General features: G+C 33.8%; 1 protein-coding gene across 2 annotated transcripts; it reads left to right on the top strand.

The window, feature by feature from the left end:
- The first annotated feature begins 9,774 nt into the window (after window positions 1-9,774).
- Window positions 9,775-18,645, top strand: LOC18431181 (cytochrome P450 71AP13). Of its 2 annotated transcripts, XM_088871002.1 has the most exons (4): window positions 9,775-10,203; window positions 14,613-14,699; window positions 14,797-15,131; window positions 17,642-18,645. In XM_088871002.1, exons 2-4 carry the CDS (start codon window positions 14,624-14,626, stop codon window positions 18,248-18,250), a joined length of 1,020 nt encoding a protein of 339 aa, XP_088727128.1. In that variant the 5' UTR covers window positions 9,775-10,203; window positions 14,613-14,623; the 3' UTR covers window positions 18,251-18,645. The 2 variants fall into 2 exon arrangements, with proteins under 2 accessions (XP_088727128.1, XP_006841358.1); XM_006841295.4 differs by having other exon boundaries at window positions 14,613-15,131.
- The last annotated feature ends 4,903 nt before the right edge of the window (window positions 18,646-23,548 follow it).

The following is a 23,548-nucleotide window of genomic DNA, read 5'->3' as shown; positions in this document are numbered from 1 at the left end:
TAGTCTTTAGGGTACATGTCCCCCATGGTCTTCAGTGATAAGAGGTCACAATCTTAGGTTTTTTCTATAAATAGACTGTTTGAGGGTCTGAAAGGATTCCATTTGACCCAAACCCCAATTCTACCAAAAAAATCCTTTAGCCCTATGCCAAGAAACCCTAACAGCAACCTATACCTATCCCCAGACCTCTCTAGGCCTTCCTACCCACAAAAAGCTAAGACCACCTCTATAACCCTTAGATGGACTTCAAAAGCCTTAAAACTACATTAGGGGTCATCATTGGACTACCGTAGACCATGCTGGATCATACTTTCCTCAAAGAACCATCTTTGAGTCCGATTAATCCCTAACAGCGAGCATATCTGGTTTATCTCTCCAAAAGGCAACGGGGACGACCCTCCTCTCTCTCTCGCTATATATATATATATATATATATTAATGATCTTATGAGACCCTCCTACATCTATAGGTGTAGGACCCCAAAGGATCACCATTAAATTTGGTACAGATCTCTAGAAAAGTTGTCACATGGATGTGGGACTTGATTTTTCTAGAGATCTGTGCCAAATTTAATGGTGATCCTTTGAGGTTCTACACACATGAGTGTGGGAGGGTCTCATAGAATCATTATTCATATAAACCATTTTTTTGACATTTGTTATGCCCCCAAAATTTTCACACACATTCTCTTTATCCTCATAATCCATCCTACGAAAAAACATTCAATTTGCACCCTAGATATAATCAAAACTATTATCCTCCAACAATGAATCTTGACTGTAATTTCAAGATCTAGGCCATAGCAAATTCAAAATCACTTATTATCTTTTTTAGCATTGTTAGTCTAATGATGATAATGATATATGAAAATTTAAAGAATAAAAAAGTCCTTTTAAATCCCATATCTAACAGTCTCACTAAAGTGGACGGGTTATATTAATTGGGCTAGAAAAATACTTTCTAGGGAATTTTTTTAAACTTTTCTTTTTTATCATTGTTCTTTAGAATGAAAAGAGTGTACATTAAAAAAATTTTGTCAAACAAATGTTTTTAACATTTTTGAAGATGGTTGTATTACATTACTATACAACGGTTGAATGGTAATATAGGTGAAGATATGTCGAGGCTCTAAACAATCAAATTACAGCCCACCACAAAATTTTCATAAGAAGAGGTTGTTTTTTTATATCCAAAAATCCTCGAATTGATCGTCTCGACATCAAGATGCAATTACATGAAGAAAAAATGGATTTCAAGTTTGAGAAATAGTGCATCTTGCAATGCATTTTGGGCTTTCAATTTTCAAGGTTTCCAAGTTTTCATAGATCTGCTTGATCTACACTACTTTTGAAGCTTTATATTTTATAATTAAAGATGAAAATATGTTTTAAGGCTATAACAAAGATTTCCAGTATTAAAAATTATTTCAAGGTGCGCTTTACTTTGATTGTTTGGAGCCTCAGCTCTATACAAACTAAACACACACACACACACACACACACACATATATATATATATATATATATATATATATATATATATATATATATATATATATATATATATATATATATATATATATATAATAAAAATACTACGCAACATCTACAGGTGAAAATAAACAGTGATTTTGCCTACCCTCATAACCGTCCAAAGTTCATAGCGCGACCACGATTGTCCAGTAGTATCTTATTTTTTTTTTTTTTTTACAATTCAAAATGACCGTAAATTTGGAGCGTTTAATCATAAAAAATAGAGGAATATTTGAAAAATATAAAAAAAATATTTAACGTGAAAAACATTGACCAAAATACCCCTGAAAGGTTTTGGGGGTATTTTGGTTATTTTTTTTTACAGATAATTTTTTTTATATTTTTATTAGATGCGCCGCAGTAAGATGTACATACCCTCTAAATTTCACATTATTCCAATTTATAGTAACAAAATGAAAAATAAAATACTATTGGACAATCGTGACCGCACGATAAAATTTGAATGGTGAAGAAGGTAGGCAAAATAACTATTTATTTTCTCTTATGGGCATTAGGAAGAATTTTCTGATATATATATATATATATATATATATATATATATATATATATATATATATATATATATATATATATATATATATATATATATATATATATATATATATATATATATATATATATATATATATATATATATATATATATATATATATATATATATAGTAATGTCCTATGAGACCCTCCCACACCTATGGGTATAGGACCCCAAAGGATCACTATCAAATTTAGTACAGATCTCTAGAAAAGTCAAGTACCACACCCATGTGATAACTATTCTAGATATCTGTACCGAATTTAATGGTGATCCTTTGGGATCCTACACATATCGGTGTGGGAGGGTCTCATAGAACCATTACTTTATATATATGTGGGAGTAGATACCATATGCCCACACGCTGACTGCTACAGTAAACGTTTATGGCCTAGATTGAATATAAGCCGATCTAATGGTCACGACTTGATTTCGTATTTTATTTTTATTTTATTTTCTACAAATCTAAAGCACTTAAAATTTGAAGCATTCATTCTTCTCATCAAGGCGCAGCTAATAAAAATATATAAAAAATAATTCTCAAAATGTAAAGTGACCAAAATACCCTTAAAAGTTTTCAAGGGTACATTGGTCAATTAATATTTTACAATTTATTTTATATATATTTTTATTAGGTTCTTCTATTTTTGAAAAATAGACACTCTAAATTTGAAGTGATTTAGATTTGAAAAAAAAAATGAAAAATTCAAATATGAAATGAGATCGTGATAGTCAGATCTGCCATTGGCCTATACTGTAACAACCAGCCCATGGTTTGACATGATATTTTCCCTATATATATATATATATATATATATATATATATATATATATATATATATATATATATATATATATATATATATATATATATTTATATATATAGAAAGACACTACAAAACTCCTATAGGCGAAAATGATTAGTGATTTCACCTACCCTCATCACCGTCCAAAGTTCATCGTATGGTCACGATTGTCTGGTAGTGTTTCATTTTAAATTTTTTTTCTACAGATAGGAATGACCTGAAATTTGTAGGAGGTATTCATAAAAAATAGTTGAATCTACGAACAATATCAAAAAAAACATTTTATACAAAAAAATGACTAAAATTCCCCTAAAGCCTTTCTTGGGTATTTTGGTCAATTTGCTTTTTATGAATTATTTTTTAAAAAACTATTTTTATTAGATGTGCCTTATTATCTTGTACACGTGCTCCAAATTTGAAGTCATTTCGATTAGTAAAAAAATATTAAAAATGAAATGCTATCGGATAGTCCTGACCTTGCGATGAACTTTAGACGGTGATGAGGGTAAGTGAAATCATTGTTCATTGCCGCCTATAGGTGTTGGGAAGACTTTTTCATATATATATATATATATATATATATATATATATATATATATATATATATATATATATATATATATATATATAGGCAATGCAACGATTGTATAGTAATATGATGCAACAACCTTCAACATCATTTTTTTCCTTGATCCAAATTTTAAAATATACACTATTTTTATTCTAATGAAAAATCACAAAAATAAAAATTTTAAAACGAAACCTAGAAAGTATTTATTTAGCCCAATTAACATAGACTGTTCATTTTGATAAGATGCTTAGATCTATAACTTAGATGGATTTTGTCTTCTCCAATTTTCTTAGATGACTTTATTATAATTAGATGAATAATGTTATAAAAGAAAAATATGAATTCGAATTTGTAAAGGGCCTAGATTCGATTATGGAGTTGGAGGAGACTCATTTTAACCATATCTAACGTTTAAATTGAACTTTTTTTTTTTCGGGATTGATTATTGAGATGAAGAAAGTGTGTGCGCAAAATTTGGGCTCATGAAAATACAAACATGGTTTTCTAGAAGTGTGGTTGCATTATACTATGATACAACCGTTGCATGAAATCACTGCCTATATATATATAAAAAATATTACACAACGCCTATAGGTGAATATAAACAGTGATTTCGCCTACCCCCATCACCGTCCAAAGTTCATCGTGCGGTTACTATTGTCTTATAGTATTTTATTTTTCGTTTTTTTTCTACAAAACGAAATAATCTGAAATTTAGAGCGTGTATTTATAAGAAATAGGGGAATCTTTGAAATATATAAAAAAATATTTTCCATGAAAAATATTGACCAAAATACTCTCAAAATATTTTGGGGGTACTTTGGTCAATTTGTGTTTTGCGGATAATTGTTTTTATATTTTTATTAGATGCGCCTTCATAAGATGTACATACCTTCCAAATTTTAGTTCATTTCAATTTTTAGAATAAATAAATAAAAATAAAACACTACAAAAAAATAGTGACCGCGCGATGAAATTTGGACAATGATGAGGGTAGGCGAAATCACTATTTATTTTCACCTATATATATATATATATAATGATTTCATACAACAATTGTATCATAGTATAATACAACCACACTTCTAGAAAACCATATTTATAGTATTTGTATGACCCAAAATGTTCACACACACTCTTTTCATCTTAATAATCAATCCCCCTAAAAATAAGTTTAATTTGAACCCTAGATATGGTCAAAATTAGTCCCTTACATCAATAAATCTAGGCCATTCATCTGGTGAATTTTAAGATCTTGGTCGTTACAATCTCAAAATCATTTTTGTTAAAAAAAAAATTATTCATCTAATGATAATAAAACCATCTAAAAAAAATGGAAAACTATTGTAAACTATTGTTTTAATATTTTTATTAAGTGTTCCTTGATGAGTAGAATGGAAGAGCCAATTTCATTTGATTTGAAGCTATATAAAAAAATATTAAAATTATGTTACGAAATGACAATTGTGACCATAAAATCGGCCCAAATTCAATTTGCGCCATTGCGTTTACACTATTTCATTAACCCATAGCTAACAAGATCTTTTTCAGTATGCAATATAATATATAAGCTATTATAAAGTAATATAATATCACGCAATATAGTATACTATAAACTAATATATTGTTAAACTATTAGTTAAATATTATTTATATTAAATATAAAAGTATCTTTGGTATATTAAATATTAACTAAATATAAATAATTTATTAATTATATTATTTAATATATAAATATAATATTATATAAAAAGTGTAAAGCATGACTACATACACATCTATCTTAAAAATGGATGCAAATAGGTGTTCCATCTAAAAACAACGGAAACTAACGATCTAAATATTTTTGTATTAAAATTATTATTTTTAATTTTTAAAATCTATTTACTTTTTTATGTTCATGATCTCCATGTTAATGACTTCGTAAAAATAAAGTCCAAAAATCCATCTCAAAAATAGATTTAATGAGATGCCGGCATTTACTATGGTAAAATTCTCTCTCTCCATACGTTTCCTGTAGTTCCACGTCACCAGTCTTACTCCTACACATTATTGGGGTGGGCCTCTCACTCTTCCTATATGCCAAAACACATACCCAAAATAATCCGCATGGAGCGGCTGCCAACGCTTGTCCCGTTCTGAAAAGCTCGTTGCAACTTTCCGGACTTTATGCTCGTGTCTTTTTCTCCACTCTTGTTATTTCAATTTTGACTCCAGTTTGTATTGCAAACATTGAACAAGTTTTATTTTATTTTTTAATAAATTTCATGTACGGACTGTGCTAAATCTCAATGTGGGTTTGAGCGAGTTTAATATTTTTAATATTATATAAATTTTATAGATAGTTTGATATGTGTATAAATCTTTGAGTGAACTATAGGTATTATGTTATACGTCATTAATTATGTTGGTAAAGTCGTACGAGAGTTCTAGTAAATTCATCATAATTTTTTGAGGCTTGATTAAATACCATAAAACTCAATAGAATGTGCTAGATTTGGTCTAAAGTTATCCATGGTCCCATAAATACAAGCAATTGGTTGAGAGAAAGAAAGATATATGTAGTTGGTTGAATTCTCCCCTTTTTCTTCTTGAGTGGATGGTGCTCCTATCCAATCTCCTTGATTCCTTTAGGCCATCTCCTTGATTATTTGTCAACAAATCTTCATATTCGAGCGTTTTAGGTTCATACTACCTGAAGTTATTAAAATCAGGCCCGAGGTCAAACCGGTAGAACCAGTTACTGGAACCTTGTTCGGTCTAGTTAGTACTAAAACGTGATGTACACAAAACTAGTCAAAGAGTTGTACCAGTTCGATCGCTGGTTTTGCCAGTTCTATCGTACCATCCAATTTGGAAAGTTGAAATTAAAGTTCCATGTGTTTTGCATATTTATAGCCAGTTTTTTACAAGATAATGCAAATGTTTTACAAGATTTATTTTTTCTTGTTTTTCTTTCTTTATGCTGATTGCTTAGCAACTTTTTATTGCCAAAAGTTATACCTAGAAGTAATGATAAGACAACAAACTATATCTTGTTTTCCTTTTTGCAAGACATGAAGCTAATTTTGTCAAAGATTTGCCTTTTATTATCCTCACTCACACACTCACTCTCTCTCTCTCTCTCTCGTTCGTGCACTTTTCCACTTTAATCTATAGTAAATATATCTTATTTAACGATGTTTAATATTGCTACTTTACTAAATTGAAAAATCCAATGTTTGATTATTTAGGTTAGAATTTCTACAATAAATGCAAAATTAAATTCTTATTTTGGTTGTATTTTTCAATTGCTATTTCTTTTTATAACTTTAGTTGAATTTAAAAATTTACTAAATTTTTAATTTTTATGTATTAAAAAATATAATAATTGGTCTGACCATCGCCAATTGGACCGACTTTGATTAGACCAGTCCCTTCCTTCACCAATTTAAGAAACGATCTGGTCTTGATAATACTAATCATATCTCTGCTCTACAATATTTCAAACGGCTTGATGCTTACGAGCCTAGCAATACTTTCATTTGGATAAAAGTGGTATTGTTTAGAGTCAATTGGTTGTACACCCAAACAAAATCAATTACTAGGGATGACAACAAGTTGGGTATGGGTTGGGTTCGGCTGGACCCAGACCGCAAGCCAAATAATATCTGCGTACATGATTTGGACCTGGACCCGACCCATCGGTTCAAAAGTTGGACCCATACCTGTATCTGTCAAATCCTGGGTCTGATTGGGTCCATTGCCACCCTCACTATGAGCATCTTTTTTTTTTTTTCATCTTTTTTTTAACAACATATATCTAGGGTTACGGGTTAAGGGAAAAACGCATATCTCTTTGTAATTAGATAAAAACAGAGAGGCGTGATGAAGAGAACGTATTGTAACCCTATTCTTATTGCCACTAAAGAAGCTCAAATCTCTCGTGGATGTAGGCACGTTGCCGAACCACGTATATCTTTGTGTTGTGGTTGGTTGTCCCTTTCTTTTGTGTTTATTTTTTCTTTCTTGTTTTTGTGGATTGTATTTCGTTTCTACAAATTGGTACAGAGCCTACAAAGTTATTACGCGTTCTTGGGTTTGCTACCACAATGACAGGAAAGGGCTCAAGCATCAAATATGACATTGAGAGGTTCAATGGAAAGAACAATTTCACCCTTTGACGATGAAAGATGAATGATATTTTGATACAGCAAGATCTGGCTAAGGCTTTGCTAGGCAAATAGAAGAAACTAGCAAAGATGGACGATGAAGAGTGGCAAAAGATGAAGGAAAAGATGGTAAATGCGATTCATTTGAATTTCTCAGATGGCGCCTTGCGTTATGTGGAGGATCTAGAAACTTCTTCTGAGGTTTGGACAAAACTCGAGAGGATCTACATGACGAAATCTCTGACGAACAAGTTGTTCTTGAAGAAACAGTTGTATTCTCTTCAGATGGAAGAAGGCACAAATTTACTTGAACATCTCAGCGAGTTCAACCAGATCATAAGTCAGTTAGCAAGCCTTGAGGTTGAAATCGATGATGAAGACAAGGCCCTACTTCAGTTGGCTTCGCTTCCAGGATCATACGGTCACCTGGTTACAACTCTACTTTACGAGAATGAGACTCTTGAGACGGACGAAGTCACTGCTACTCTTATGTCAAACGAGACAAAGAAGAAGACTAGCAGTAATAAATCTTAAGGAAAATGTTTCTTTGGAAAACGCAAGGAGAGTCATGAAAGGGGCATATTAAGTCAAAAGAGGTCTGGAAGCAAAAGTCGGTCAAAATCGAAGGGAAAAGGCGAGTTTATTTACTAATACTGTAAATAGGAAGGTCATATGAAGAGAGACTGCCCGAAAAGAAATGAGGATATAAAGAGGATAGAAACAAAAAAAACATCTGATGAAGCTAATGTGACCGATAGCTCTGACAGAGATGATAGAGATCTTCTCTCTATATCTTCTGGTAAGAATCAATTTACTGATTCTTGGATTTTAGATTCTGGTTGTTTTTTTCATATTTATCCTAATTGAAAATGGTTCGAAACCTAAAAGTCACATAGTGGTGGGTCTATTCTAATAGGGAATGATGCGGTATGCAAAACCATTGGATCGTGAGTTGGGGATGGAGCAAGAAGGTATTGTGTTGCATTGTGATAGTTAGAGTGCTATAAATATTGCAAAGAATTGAGTGTTTCATGCAAGGAAAAAATACATTGATGTGAGATATCACAAGTTCAGAAAGCTTGTATAAGAAGGAATCGTTCACCTAAAGAAAATTCATACAAATGACAACCCTGCAGATATATTTACAAAGCTTGTCACTACGGAAAAGTTTAAGTTTTGCTTGGACTTGCTTAATGTCTCTCATTATTGAGAGTGAGGGAAGCACCTCATGGCAGGTCGGGGTACAGTAGCATACCTTTATGGAGGTACAGGGATAAAGACATCTTCAGGGTAGCTCAATAAAATTCAAGCTAAGGTGGAGATTGTTGAGGATTGATATCTTGCAATATGATGAATAGATCTGCCAAGGTGGAGTCAAAAAGACTATTCCGGAGGGCCGTTAAAAGCCCAAAAGGCTGAAGGCCCATAAGGCTTGAGACCTGGAGGAGTCGTCTTGATAGGTTAACTTTATGGACTCGGCCCCTACGGGGGTTCGGGGCCAGTAGGCACCGAAGGAAAATTCAGATATATCTGTATATGGGATTCGATATATCTAGGAATTGATATATATATATCCGTACAAGGGTATTTCGGTAATTTATACCATCTATCTAAGACTCGATATATATTGTTGCGATTGGGGGTTTATCTAGGGTTAAGGGTTAAAGAAAAAATGCATATCTCTTTATAATTAAATAAAAATAGATAGGCGAGAGGAAGAGAGCGTATTGTAACCCTATTTTCATTGCCAGTAAAGAAGCACTAATATCCAGTGGACGTAGGCACGTTGCCGGACCACGTATATCTTTGTGTTGAAGTTGGTTTTCATTTTTTTTTGTATTTGTTTTTTCTTTCTTGTTTTGGTGAATTGCGTTTCGTTTCTACAGGGTCTCCGGTCAGGTCTGGGTCCATTGACACCGTATCAATTACGTTGTTGGAAAATTGTTTGATAGTGATCCTGTTGTCTTGATTTCACTAACATGTAGTGTAGGGAATCCATATCCGTAGGTATCATTTCTCACCCTGACAGCAGCTTTTCCATATGCATACAACATATTTAGACTTTATGGCCCAAGACAAAACATCCTCAAAGATTCCCTACTCTCTCCGAGTACGTTTCCAATCAATTATTTACTCCTCCATATCCCCTCATAAACCACTCAACCAAGGTTTTACTGAAGAAGAAACCCCTTTTGAAGTCCTAATTTCCATGTCTCCACAGCAAATATGCCTGCTAGCCCTTGCCTTACCTTTGCTTCTCCTCATATTGAGGCTCATCAGAAGGCAACAGGGATGGAGGGCTAACCTCCCTCCTGGTCCCTTGAATTTGCCCATTATCGGAAGCTTACACCGCCTTGGCAGTGCGCCACACTTGTCGCTCGCCGAGCTTGCCCGTCAACATGGCCCCATCGTTTACGTCCGCCTCGGTGAGCTCCCAACTTGCGTGTTATCGTCCGCTGAGATGGCAAAAGAGGCACTCAAGACGCATGATGCCGCTCTCGCGAGCCGACCGACACTCTGTGCAGCACAGCAACTGTTCTATGGGTCCACTGACATTGCATTCGCGCCCTATGGCCCTTATTGGAGGCAGGTGAGGATCATTTCCCTGTTTTAATAGGTGATTTGGGTTCGAGCCGGATGAGAAAACGGATGGAAATATATGAGGCCTCGGGCATTGCTTTATGTTGAGGCATTCCACATTTAAGAAACCTTAAATTGTATAGGATCTAAACCAATATATAGGACTGCACCAATTTTGAAGTACAAACCAATATAGTAATTCTGAAATTTAAATCCTGCAATCTGGACATGGAATTTTTTATTCGGATGGCGAATTGGATGCCACCAAACCAGTACAAGGTAAATGTTGGTCCGGGCCCTGTCCTTCCCCCTACACCATATTTTTTTTTGGTCAAGTTTATCTAATACTTTTTTATTCCCCACAACACAAATTACTATTTAAATTTTATTTTATTTTTTTATTTTAAATATTTTTTGAACTTGAAATCGCCGATCCAATGATCTAACATGGATTTGCGGGGTGGACGATCCACACTCCACTGATTCAGATTTTGAGAGAAGTGGCAAAACTACCACAGGTATCCTAAAAAGTATTGTTTTAAAAAAATGGATTAGTGACCTCGTTTGTCCATCTGGAAAACTATTTTGGATTGGCGGATCGATGTTCCAGATGAGTGAATCGGCCAGATCAGCCTGATCCAGCTTTAAAAAAATATAAAAACATCACTAAAATTTCTTGAAAATCTAAAGCTTATAGTTTTCCAAAAAAAACAAAAAAAAGTATTACATTACAGGTTTTCATTATTTTAACAAAAATACATAAATACTAACAACACGTCCCATGTTAGAATGTTTATCCATTATAGAATGTTTATCCATTACACTCATTCTACAAAGTGAAATTTAAAATAAAATTAATTACTAAAAATAGGCCTATCTAACTTTAAAAAAAATTATTTTTTATTTTTATAATCTATAATGCCACTTGCATTTGTAAATAGATCTTACATACTTATTTTTTATTTTCTCTTTTTCTTGAAAATTGATTTATTGAAATAATTATTAATTTTAATTCTGATTTTTTTTAATATTATATTTTTCTAGGAGTATCGTATTTATTGTATAGTTCGGACAGAATCAGTTCCCGATCAGAGAGAGAGAAAGAGACGGGGCAGAGGGAGAGAGAATGAAAAATAAAAAATCCAATCCGAGAGACGGAGAGAGAGAGAATAAAACTAGAAGCACTGAATCCACGAGAAACTTGTGTGTGTGAAAATGAAAAAAAGGAAAACCCAGTCCAAGAGAGAATTGGTGAAAGGAAAAACCCAATCCAAGAGAAAGAATGCGCGACTGAGAGTCAAAAAAAGAAAAGCCGAATCTAATACAATCTCAAGAAATGAAGACGGGATATTGGATTGAAATAACCAACATTTGATGCAAGTCAAATTAAATAAAATCAAACATAACATAAAAGAAATATTGGATTGGTTAATGATTTGCAAATTTATTGTGGGGATTGCAAAATTGTTTCACCAATCCAATTATACTTTAAGCTTTTTTATGTTTTTCCTTATTTAAAAAAGATCTTTGTTTTCCCTGCATCTCATTCGTAAAGGGAGTTAAGTGTAACAGGAAAAAAACAGATTGTATCCCCTCTTCTATTTCTCTCTAAAATTTTACCATTTTTTTTTTTGTAGAAAGGGGTAAATTTATTAATCCTTGGTAGCGTATGAATTATTGAAAAAAAGTTTGGTGAGGGGACCATCTATTTGTCCTTCATTGTTAACACTCAAGAGAGAGAATTAATATTAAAAAGATCATCGTTGATTGCGGGTCGAAACTACAAAGCAGTTACGCTCTGGTTGTGGGGCGCTTGGTAAAAAGTTTCAAAACAAAAAAATTATTTTTAAGGAAAAAGTTTATATAAGGTGTCAACTATAGAAGCACCTAAAAAACCTATTGAAAGATGATGTTTTATTAATAGAAACTTCTCCAATTGATTATCATGATCTTGATATACATGAATATGAAAGAAAAATTGAATTTCAAGTTTTAAACATTGTGCATCTTATCACATTATCTGGACTATCCATTTTCAAGATTTTCGAATGCTCATAGATCTACTAGATTTGCACCATTTTCAGAGCTTTCAATTTCATTATAGGGGTGAAATATAGACTCTTAGGCCATAATAAGAGTTTTGGCATTGAAAATACATCTTCTAATGAGATTTTGAGGTGCACCATATCGTGATTGTCTAATGAGACCAATTACCTTTGATACAAGGTGGTTACAATTAATCTTGACCACTGGTTGTAAAAGTGGGTGGCTGCATATATTTCATTGATTAAGCTCAAAGTTCAAAAGATTTTCTCGAACTTTGTGACACACTTAGATGTCAGATTTCACATCAGATGGTTATAAATAATTGTGACCTCCTAAGAGCAAAAGTAAATAGTCTCATTGTTGACAATCCCCCTTAAAAGGTGCACCTATCCTAGAATTTCCATAGTATTAGGTCCCTTTATTTTCTTGTGACATCTGTTCCTCTCTTAATCGTGGCTTAATATTGTATGATAAGTATACCAAATTTTTCTTATGCCTTTGATATCCCTTATATATAAATAAGGGAAAATATCTCTATATCCTTTATTTTTAGGTTTCATTTCTTGATAAACTCAAGGTTTCAAAAGATATCTTCCAATCCTTTGCCCCTTTTAACTTATTTTTTAACCTAAACAAATGTGAGAAAGACATGATCTTTTTAAACCCAATCATCTCTCTTCACTTATATATTCCAAATTTCTCTTTCTCTCTCTTCATGCCTCTCTCATTATCTCTCTCCTCTCATATTTTTCCAAACACCTCCCTCTCTCTCTTTCGGGTAACGTCTCACCTCCATGAAACCCGTCTCTCTCTATAAAAATTTGGGAGGATGGCTACTAGAAAAAGCTCGTCTTTTTAAATTTGTTTGACCTAAAAAAAAGTTTAAATTAGTTCTGAAGATTAGAAGAAATAAAATCTACAATTTTTATACTCCAAGATATCTTTAAAACCTTGAAGCTATTGTGAAATGAAACCTAAAAATAAAAAATACGGAGATATTTTCCTTATAACTAAATCCGAATCCATTTATAACAGTTGCATTGAACGTAAAATTGACTGAGTTAAAGTTGTTTACAGTGGTTGCTTTTGAAGAAGCATTCGCTAATGTTATCGTTACTTCAGTACATTACTAAATTGTCTAAATTTTTGCTCTACACGTACAAATTGTTGCCAATGGTATGTATAACGACAAGGCCTTTATGGTAGCCTGTTACATGCCTTGTTGTTTTATTATTGAAAAGGTTTTTTTGGTCTAAAGATAATATGAAAAGATTACCTAGGAGATCTAGAATCTGTGAATAAGATCCTTTCACTTAAATACCTCCTCAATTATACTCAAAATGTGCCAATTTATTGTTTGGAATCTTCAACTACCAGTGTTATTTTAGAAATTTCTCTCATAATACATCTATGTTATTGAGAAAATATCCCACTTGTTCCTGATTCTAAACCCTAAGCATGCGATTTTTTTGAGGAAAACACATGTTCTTAGTTTGGATCACGAAACAATTTGAGATAATTTTATCGTTTAGGTCAGAGTACCTAAATCAAGTGAAATGATATAAATCATCTTTTACGGAAGTAGGAAACTTGAGCACATAATGTTATTTATGCCATCTGGCTTGGGCCATCTAAAATCGATAAATTACTGGGTATATCCACCTTGTACAGGATTCTATATATTGAAGTACATCTTTTCAGAGAAAATAATAGAGGAAGGCCTTGCGTTAAATGGTCTTTTTAAAGTAATCATTTAGTTGAATCGATAACCGCAGTGGTTTTCTAAGCTAAGGTTAACATTTTACTCTTTTTTTAGAGTGATTTATGTACGGTCCCTATAATTTTTTCTAAAATACAAAATGCTCCACTTTCAACCCACTTTTTTTATTTTTTCTAAAATTGCTCCTTGGTATAAGGATAGCATCCTCAATCTGAATTTTAATTTATTATTTTTTTTCTTTTAGTTTTTTGTTTATAAGGCATTACCTCAAGCTTTAGGGCAGTGCGCTACTAACAAAAAAAACCTAAAAAAAACAAAAACTAAAATTCAATGCAAGGATGTCTACAGATCGAAAGGTAATTTTGAAAAAAAAAAGGGCAAGTTGATCGACTTTCTTTGTAATTTCTACCTGTAAATGAAGCATTTTCGTCGTTACGTAAATTGCACTTTCTGTTACATTTTAGTCGTTACGTAAATTGCACTTTCTTTTAAAAGAATTCGAAAATCAAACTAGTGCTCGTCTTTCATTTGAGTAATGGTTTTCTCCCTATAAATGAAGCATTCGGTTGACACGTAAATTGCTCTTTCTTTTAAGAGAATTCGAAAATCGAACTAGTGCTCGTCTTTCATTTATGTAATGGTTTTCTCCCCAGGTGAGAAAGATATGCATCCTGGAGCTATTCAGCACAAAGAGGGTGCAATCCTTCAGATCCATGAGAGAACAAGAAGCAGCACATTTGGTGAGCTCAATACGTTCATCATGCAGGGTTGGTGAAGTCGACCTCACCGAACTTCTAGGCCCTTTCGCTAATGGCTTACTGTGCCGTGTTGCATTAGGGAAGAACTACTGCGAAGGTGGGGAGTATGAGAGGGAGTTCAAGCGGATGTTAGAAGAGTACCAAGTATTGTTAGGAGGTTTTAGTTTGGGAGATTTTTTCCCTTCTTTAGAAGGATGGTTGAATTTGATCACGGGAATGGCATCGAGGATGAAGAAGACTTTCGAGGATTTTGATCGATTTTTTGATCGAGTGATTGAGGATCACCGCAGGAAATCGAAGGTTCCTGGTGGTGAGAACCATGTGAAGGACCTCGTTGATGTGCTCTTGGAGATTCAAAGTGATGGGCTTGAGCAGATTCCTCTTACCATGGACAACATCAAAGCTATCATATTGGTACCAGCTCTCATACTCTCTCTCTATATATATAGACTCTCTCTCTCTACAGGATCATTTTATCTCAGGTACGAAGAGTTCACAGTAACCTTGATTAATATGTGAAATCTGATCGTCTTGAATGCATAGCAAAGTTAAAAAAAATTTCTGTGGTAGCGAGCCTGATGAGTAGAACACCTCCAGCCATCCAACTTCACATCTAGCTGCTGAAAACCATTGTAACCTTGAATTACAAAAGTTAAATGTTGTCCTTTTGTTCTGCTCATTACTTTAATTGAGTGATATGTTCCTTAGAAATCAATTGCAATTAAGCCTCTTAGCGCACCATTCAAGTACTGAAGCGGTAGTGAGAGAGAGCAGACTTACCAAAGGGTCACATTCCATAACATCACTCTTTGCATTCCTCTATGATGTTGCTCCACTAAATCAATATGATATAGAGTGTCCGCACTCAATCTTGATCATCGTGGACTTTTCCCAGATTCAATCTATATTTGCAATCCTCATGTACTCCGAAGACAAGTTCACCAAACCCCACTTTTCCCTTCTTTTTTTTTTTTGATGTCATTTAATGTTTGATTTCTTTGATAAAACAGTTGAGTGCATAAAACATTGTTTGAATTTTATAATTTAATGAGAAAGAAAATCATGATGAAATTTTTAGAGTGAGTATGATTTGCTAGGTTGCACCAGCAAACAATATAAAAAAGTTTCAAAAACTAAAAATAAGAAAAATACCCCTAAATACTTCAAGGGTATATTGTTATTTGTTTTTGTCAATTGTTTATATTTTTTAGAGTGATTTACCTATGGGTCTTAAATTTTTTTAAAATAAAAAATCTCCATTTGTAGGTGGAAATTACAAAGGTCTTTCAACCTTTTCTTTTTTTTTTTTTCAAAATTGCTCCTAGGCCCAAGGAAATTCTCGCACCAAATTTTAATTTTTTTTTAAGTTTTTTCGTTAGTAGGGCACTACTTTTAAGTTTAAGGCACTGCCCTACTAACAAAAACACTAAAAAAAATTAAAATTACCGAGGATTCCATCCTCGGATCAAAGGGTAATTTTGAAAAAAATAAAAAAAAGGTACGTTGACCCACCTTTTTTGTAATTTTTCACTATAAATTTGAACACAAACTATTCTACTATAAAATTGTAAAATTAAATACATGGGCATACACTTAATTGTCTGGTCAAGAATCAGACAATTGAGAGCAAAACGTATTTTAACGTAGGAAAAACATTAGTTCTTTTTAGATCAGACAACGAGAAAACACAATCAAATATTTTTTGCATGTGTGAAACCACATAAAAAGTTTACCCACCCCCATATGCCCTAGTTGGACAAACAAGTAGTTAACCTCCAAACCATGTATCATTTCATTTCCTAACGTTACTTGATTATTTTGGTTTTTTAAATTGCAATCAATCGAATTGGAAGCATTGCATATTAATTCTTTAATAATATGCAAATTTCACTGTTTGGTGAAAATCAAGATGCTCCCTGAATATGATATTTTATTGAAAGAAACCGCAACTGATTTTACTAGAATAAAAAAGGCTTTTAAAGGAATGCCTTTTTAAGTTCTCTTATAATATTAGAGTTTTTTTATTTTTTGCTTTACTTTTTCTGATAGTTCAGCCACAAGAATCATACTTCACGTTGTGGTTTGTGTTAGCGTAGGATATGTATCATGAAATCAGAGCCATAGACTCCGAGCTCTGTTGGGTTGTCATGATTGCTTTGGCAAATTGGTCTCTTGATTGTGATTTGTTCTTCGCACATCGAAATAGTGGAAATTGTTTTTCATTTGTTAATCAATAGCGATATAAGTTCCAATGAACTGAAGTAGAGGAAACCAATAGATGAAAGAGATATTCAAGATTTTGGATCACTCTTGCATGCCTATTCACGGTTACAGCTTACAACAGGCTCTAGTTACAATTTACGAAATATAGTTTGATATTGCTAATCATAAAGTGTTTGATCTTTTCTTTTTATAGAGATTAGATCCATAGCTGAGCTTTCCTTATTTAAGCATGAATAAATATGTAGGATTTCGGCCTGATCTTGATTGTAATTCTGTTTGACTTTTAAAAATGAAACCAACGCCTAGTTCAGAATTACCCTACCCCCATCCCTCCCCCAAAACCAACAAAAAAAAGAAAAGAAAACAAAAGTGACAATGTAGTCAATGGCTTGTTCATCTTTCACGATCTTTACTTTTCTGACAAATTCATACGATTGTAATTGCAAGCTAAATCAATCGTTGTTGTTTTTTTTTTTTTTTTTCCTTCTAAGGTTCTACAAAATTGAAATTGTTTCTATTGCCCATATCTCTATGTTCTGTAATATATTGACATCATCTTTCAATAAAATGTTTTGGAGCGTTGGAATTTGCATATCAACCAACAATAGTGGTTATTTTTTAATAACAATTTATGAAATGAATCATTATCTCTAATATCTCTATCTATGTATTCTTTGATACAATATTCATTGGCTTTCTAGGACATGTTTGCCGCCGGTACAGACACAACATTCATAACCCTCGACTGGGGCATGACAGAGCTCATTAGGAATCCAAGGGTAATGAAGAAAGCCCAAGACCACATTAGGAGCAAAATTGGACATAAAGAACAAATCGAGGAGAGCGATTTGCAAGAACTAGATTACTTAAGTGCTGTAGTAAAAGAGATCTTTCGGTTACACCCAGCTGCCCCGGTGTTGATTCCTCATTTATCCATGGAAGATGTGAAGATAGGTGAGTACAATATTCCAGCAAAAACCCGATTCTTTGTCAATGTCTGGGCAATTGGAAGAAATCCCAAATCTTGGGATAACCCTGAAGAGTTTTGCCCTGAGCGATTTATGAATAGTTTGATTGATTTTAAGGGCCAAGACTTTGAGTTGTTACCATTTGGTGCTGGTCGTCGGAGTTGTCCTGCCATTACATTTGGGGCAGCCACAGTGGAGCTTGCCCTTGCTAATCTCCTCTACCACTTCAACTGGGAGCTACCCCCCGGGGTGAGACCAGAAGAATTCGACTTGACGGAAGTATTTGGTATAACAATGCATAGGAAAGAACACTTAGTTGTCGTTGCCAAACCATATAACTGATCGATGAGCATAACTTCTGTTTCAGTTGTGATGTGGCTATCTAAGTTTTATTGATGGTCAGGGGGTAACAAGTGCAAATTGTGCGGACCATACTACAATCCATTTGCTGGCGAAGGATAATTAGGAGCAGAGTCATATTCGTTGGAGCATGTTGTTAGAGGTTAGGTAAAGGAACATAGTTCCTTTCAGATTTCCCGTTGGAATTCTGTAAACTTTTCATGCTTGGGTATCTTGGAATTCATGTGTGATATAATGTTCAAATAGCTATATGTGCTGTTATTTAAGTGTACAGTACCTAGCTCCATGGAAGACTTCAAACTCCAATATGTTATGGCTTTTGTGTAATTTTTACACTCCCATATATAAAAGAACCCCTTTCAAGATTTCCTTTTTAATCTTGATTCCTATTTAAGTCCCTTAGATTTATCTTTCGAAGATATTCTCAATTACATTTTATTTGAAATATCCAACCTGTTCTGCTTTATATTCTCTTCTTTCTCTTCATGACACAAAGTCTCCAATTCTATGGAAGTCCTTCCATCCACAAGGAGCAAGCCATCGGAAAAATTACCACCAAAGAATAATCTTCAGATTATGAATATTCCTTGATTCTAATGACAAAACGACATGAGTTTGGCTTTATAAAAGGTGCTTTTACTGTGTGAAACTTGATTAAAGGCCATGCGAGTGAGAAAATTCATGCATGCTCGGTGAAAAGACAATTCCAAGCAAAGATGTTTTAACTTCAAACCTATGATCGGCAACTCATCCATAGTGCTCTATATGAAACCATGTCACTCAAACGCAACGCTTGAACGATTTTGAATCGAAATCCTAAACGGAAATGAATGTGAACAACATTTGGTCCTAAGAGAGCGAAGCACAATATTATGACATCTTGCTCTGGCCCTCAACACCCTAAGCAAGGGGTCGTGTGCACAAAAGTCACAATATAACAGTTTTCAAATACCAGAGTCTACAAAATACTCAATCCACTTATCTCCTTGTTACACATATATTCTTCAATCATTATCGGCAAGAAATCCAAGGTCCGCATACCCATATACGTGTGGTTCTTGAAAGTTGTTGTGCCTGTAGCCCTTCTTGGGGTGAACAACGTAAATTTTTTTATTCTTATGGTATTTGTTTTTTGTTTTGTTTCTCGTACTTTATTTACCAAAAATCAACCTGTTAGGTTTAGAACTTTTGCGCATAATACACATTATCTTCGAAATGCAAGCTTACTCTCTAATAATAAATAAAATGGAATTTTTGTATATATTTCATTTGTTCTTTATTATCGTTCTATATTTGTGTAGGGATAGTTTGGTCTACACTAAATATATATTGTACATAAGCCCTTTTAGGGTTTCATTCTTATTTATGAGAATTGGCCACATATTCTATTTATCTCTATGTCTCTCTCGCTTTCATCTTTGTTTTCTCGAAATCTATCATGGTATTAGAGCACTAAATATCAGATTATTTCTTTGCCTGTGCTCATGCAAGTTATTCATTAATTCATTCATTGCTGATCATAGATTATCGTATTTTTTTGTGAAGTTCAATTAATGGATTGATTTTTGGTGTTATTTTCTCAAACTTGACGGTAAAGAGAGATATCTATTTGTTTCAACTCTAGAGGGAGAAAGTTCATCATTTTTTTGTTCTTTTGCTTTTGCTTTTATTTATCCGTTTTTTCTCTCGACTACCTTTCTTTCGTTTTTTTCTTTTGATTTACTTTCATCCATTTTTTTTGCAACATTACTTAAGCCTTTTATTTGCTTCCTCCAACACCCTTTCTTTCATGGTCCATCTTATTTTTGTGCATCTAAACCTCAATGTTGGCACATGGCTATGAATGAGGAAATTACAGCTTTAGAGGCGAGCCACACTTGGGATTTAGTTCCACTGCCCACTAACAAATATGCTATTGGTAGTAAATGGATTTATAAGGCTAAGTTGTGGGCTGATGGCATCCTGGACCGGCACAAAGCACAATTAGTTGCACAAGTTTATGCCTAAGAATATGCCATTGATTATGAATAAACTTTTGCTCATGTTGCTAAGATGACTACAATTCGTACTCTTTTTGCACTAGCTTCACTTCATGACTGGCCTATGTAGCAGATGGATGTCAAAAATGTTTTTTCTTAATGGAGAACTTCAAGATAAAGTTTATATGTGCCAACCACCTGGGTTTGCTACTCTAGATGCGTCAATGATCTATTGACTTCGTAAGGCAATTTATATTCTTTAACCACCTCCTCGTGCATGGTTTGAGTATTTTACGGATGTCATTTTTGTAACTGGTTTCATTAAAAGTAAACATGATCACCCCATGCTTATTCATACCACAAAGCATATCATTGTATTATCTTTCTATATGTTGATAATATTCTCATTTTTTGATATGATTTTACTTCCAACAGAAATGTGAAGCTACGATTGCGAAAAGAATTTAAAATGAAGGATCTTGGGGAAGTATCTTATTTCTTTGGCCTTGAAATCACTCGTTCTAAATGTAGTATTTATACCCATCAATAGAAGTATGCAGTTGATCTTATTTTCAGTGCCCGTTTGAGGTTGTGGATACACCAATGGAGCTCAATTTTAATTTTTTTGTGCATATTGGAGATCCTCTTCCTAGGCCTATAATGTATCACAAACTCATAGGCTCCCTCATCTATTTCACTATGACATGCCCAGATAATGCATATGTTGTCCATGTTGTAAGCCAATTTGTTTCAGATCCTCGACAACCACATCTATCAACGGATGACTTAATCTTATGCTATGTTCGAGGCACTTTCAATCGTAGGTTATTTTTTGCCACCACGTCCTCTTTAGATCTAAGTGCATATACTAATGTACATTGGACAAGTGATCCAGACACTTGCCACTCTCCTACAAGATATTCTGTACTTCTTAGATCCACCTTAATATCATAGAAGAACAAAAACAATATATTGTCTCCAAGTCAAGTACTGAAGCTGAGTATCGTGCTATGTCTGCTATTGCTAATGAGATTATTTGGGTTTGTGCTTTTCTTAATGACTTCGATGTCACTATTTCAGATCTTATACCTTTATATGCTGATAACAAAGTACAATTAAAATTGCATCTAATCTAGTCTATCATGAGAGGATAAAACATATTAATGCAGATTGCCATTATGTTCGTGACAGCTACCTTGATGTCACATTATCTCTCCCTTTCTTCTACTGCACAAACGACTGATATTTTGAATAAATCTATTACTCAAAAACGCCATGATTTTCTCTTTGATAAGTTAGTGCTTTCCTCATGTCCGCATCAGCTTGAGGGGTGGTAATAATAAATAAAATTTTATTTTTGTATATATTTCATTTGTCTTTTATCGTCTTTGTATATATGTGTAGGGATAGTTTGGTCTACACTAAATATATACTGTATATAGACGCTTTTACGATTTCATTCTTGTTTATAAGAATTGGCCATACATTCTATTTATCTTTAAACTCTCTCTCTTTCATCTTTGTTTTCTCGAAATCTATCACTCTCTTCAAAATACAAGCACTCTTTCTTTCCTAAGTATCTAGGGCATAAGAGCTAAATTGCATCTTACCAGACTGGAAAAAAAAAAAAAGGAAAAGAAAAACACATAGATATGCTAGCTTGTTTGGGTTTCTTCGACAAACTTCAGAATTTTGAATCCTCGATCATCTAAACCAATTTGTACATCTATTGCAGCACTTAAGGGATAAGTACTGTCACTATTAAACTGGAAAAGAAACAGAAAATGTTACCAATTATCACCAGTGCTACTATGAAGTGTTTCATGGAGTTGCCACAAGGAACGAAGGGTTTTTCATATGCACAGCAAGCCCGAATTTTGGGTAAATTATGAAGATCTCTCCTACCATTTCGTTTTTGGGCTAGAATTTGACCAACAGGAAGAGGAAATCGTTCAATAAATATTATAAGCTATATACAAACACTTTTTATGATATAGCTTTATATAAGTCTCTTCAAGCTTTATACTATAGTCATGGGTAGCTTATACAATAGCTAGCAAAATTGCTTACAAATGAATGCCAAAGCGTTTGTATATATGTTTCTAACAAGTTTTAGTACTATATCAGGGAGGGGTTAGAGATTAGCGAAAACCAGGATACTATATAAGTGGTTCGCTTAACCACTTCATGTGTCTAGCTTATAAGTTTTAGCCTCACATTGGAGAGGTGTAAGAGTTTATTGGGCGGCAAGGCAATACAAATATAGTTTACTCTATGCATAAGGTTCACTGATTGCACATAATAAATAGAAAAATAAAAAGTCAATAAAAAACAAAAAACTGGGAACTGGGACCTGGGAACTGGACGATTCAGTTTAGTCCAAATCCCCCAGTTCTCTGATGAAAATTGCTAGGTGCATAAGAACTTGGCCAATCCTGGTTCCCATTGGAAACCGGCCCAATCATCACTAGTTCCATACTGAGATCAACTGATTTCTAATCGCTGGTCTGTCAAACATTGACCAAACTCCATGTTACGCATATAATCCTTAATAATGTGCTGTTGTGGCAGTTTTTAGTTTTTACCCTCCAACTTCGGTTTACTTATCCTCCAACTTTGGGTTATTCGGATTACATTAAGTCATGCCTTACTCAATGAGCCATTCTGTATTCCAAGCTCATGGGTGCGCACCAATGCTTGCAATTATAGAGGGATTTTCTGTACATCACCATTGGAGGGCTCTTCAGAGCTTGTAGTCATTGGTACAGATCTCAACCTTGGTTTGAAGGGACCTTTCTCTGATCTCTCTAATTGCTAATCTCTCTCCACCTCAAAACCAACAGGTTCAAAGGCACATTCCCTGAGTTTGGACTTTCTCTAGCTGAGAACGTTTGAGCAACAGCATATTTACAGGGCCCTTCCCTTTTGTTGTGTTATAATTCTGGTCTCATATACCTTGACATTGGATTCAATAGGTTTCGTGGGGTTTTGTTTGATAACTACCTATTTCTTTACATGGTATACGAACTTAGTTTTGCATGTGGCGGAAATGATGCCATCCAATTGGCATACTTTCTATGAAATGCGATCACTCTCTTCGTCCTTGCTGTGTACAGCCTAAGAGCTAACTCACAGCTTACTTCAATTGGAAAAAAAGAAAGAGAGATACATTAGCTTGTTGGATTATTTGGGAAAAATTTCATCACTCGCCTCTGAGTTCGCCCACTATCGACTTAACACGGCACCTAACCTTTCCTGTCACCCTTTCCCTTTAAGCTGACAAGGGTTCGAACCCTGGAGG

This window comes from Amborella trichopoda, chromosome 6, assembly GCF_054954075.1.
Source record: "Amborella trichopoda isolate Santa Cruz 75 chromosome 6, AtrichopodaSantaCruz75HAP2 v2.0, whole genome shotgun sequence".
Taxonomy (NCBI): domain Eukaryota; kingdom Viridiplantae; phylum Streptophyta; class Magnoliopsida; order Amborellales; family Amborellaceae; genus Amborella; species Amborella trichopoda.
Note: the sequence above shows the minus strand (reverse complement) of the source record. Positions and strands in the feature narration are given on the sequence as shown.

Coding starts and splice junctions, on each gene's coding strand:
- LOC18431181 (XM_006841295.4), top strand. CDS start 9,823: ATGTCTCCACAGCAAATATGCCTGCTAGCCCTTGCCTTACCTTTGCTT. Junction 10,204..14,612: donor ATGGCCCTTATTGGAGGCAG/GTGAGGATCATT, acceptor TTTTCTCCCCAG/GTGAGAAAGATATGCATCCT. Junction 15,132..17,641: donor ACATCAAAGCTATCATATTG/GTACCAGCTCTC, acceptor TTGGCTTTCTAG/GACATGTTTGCCGCCGGTAC.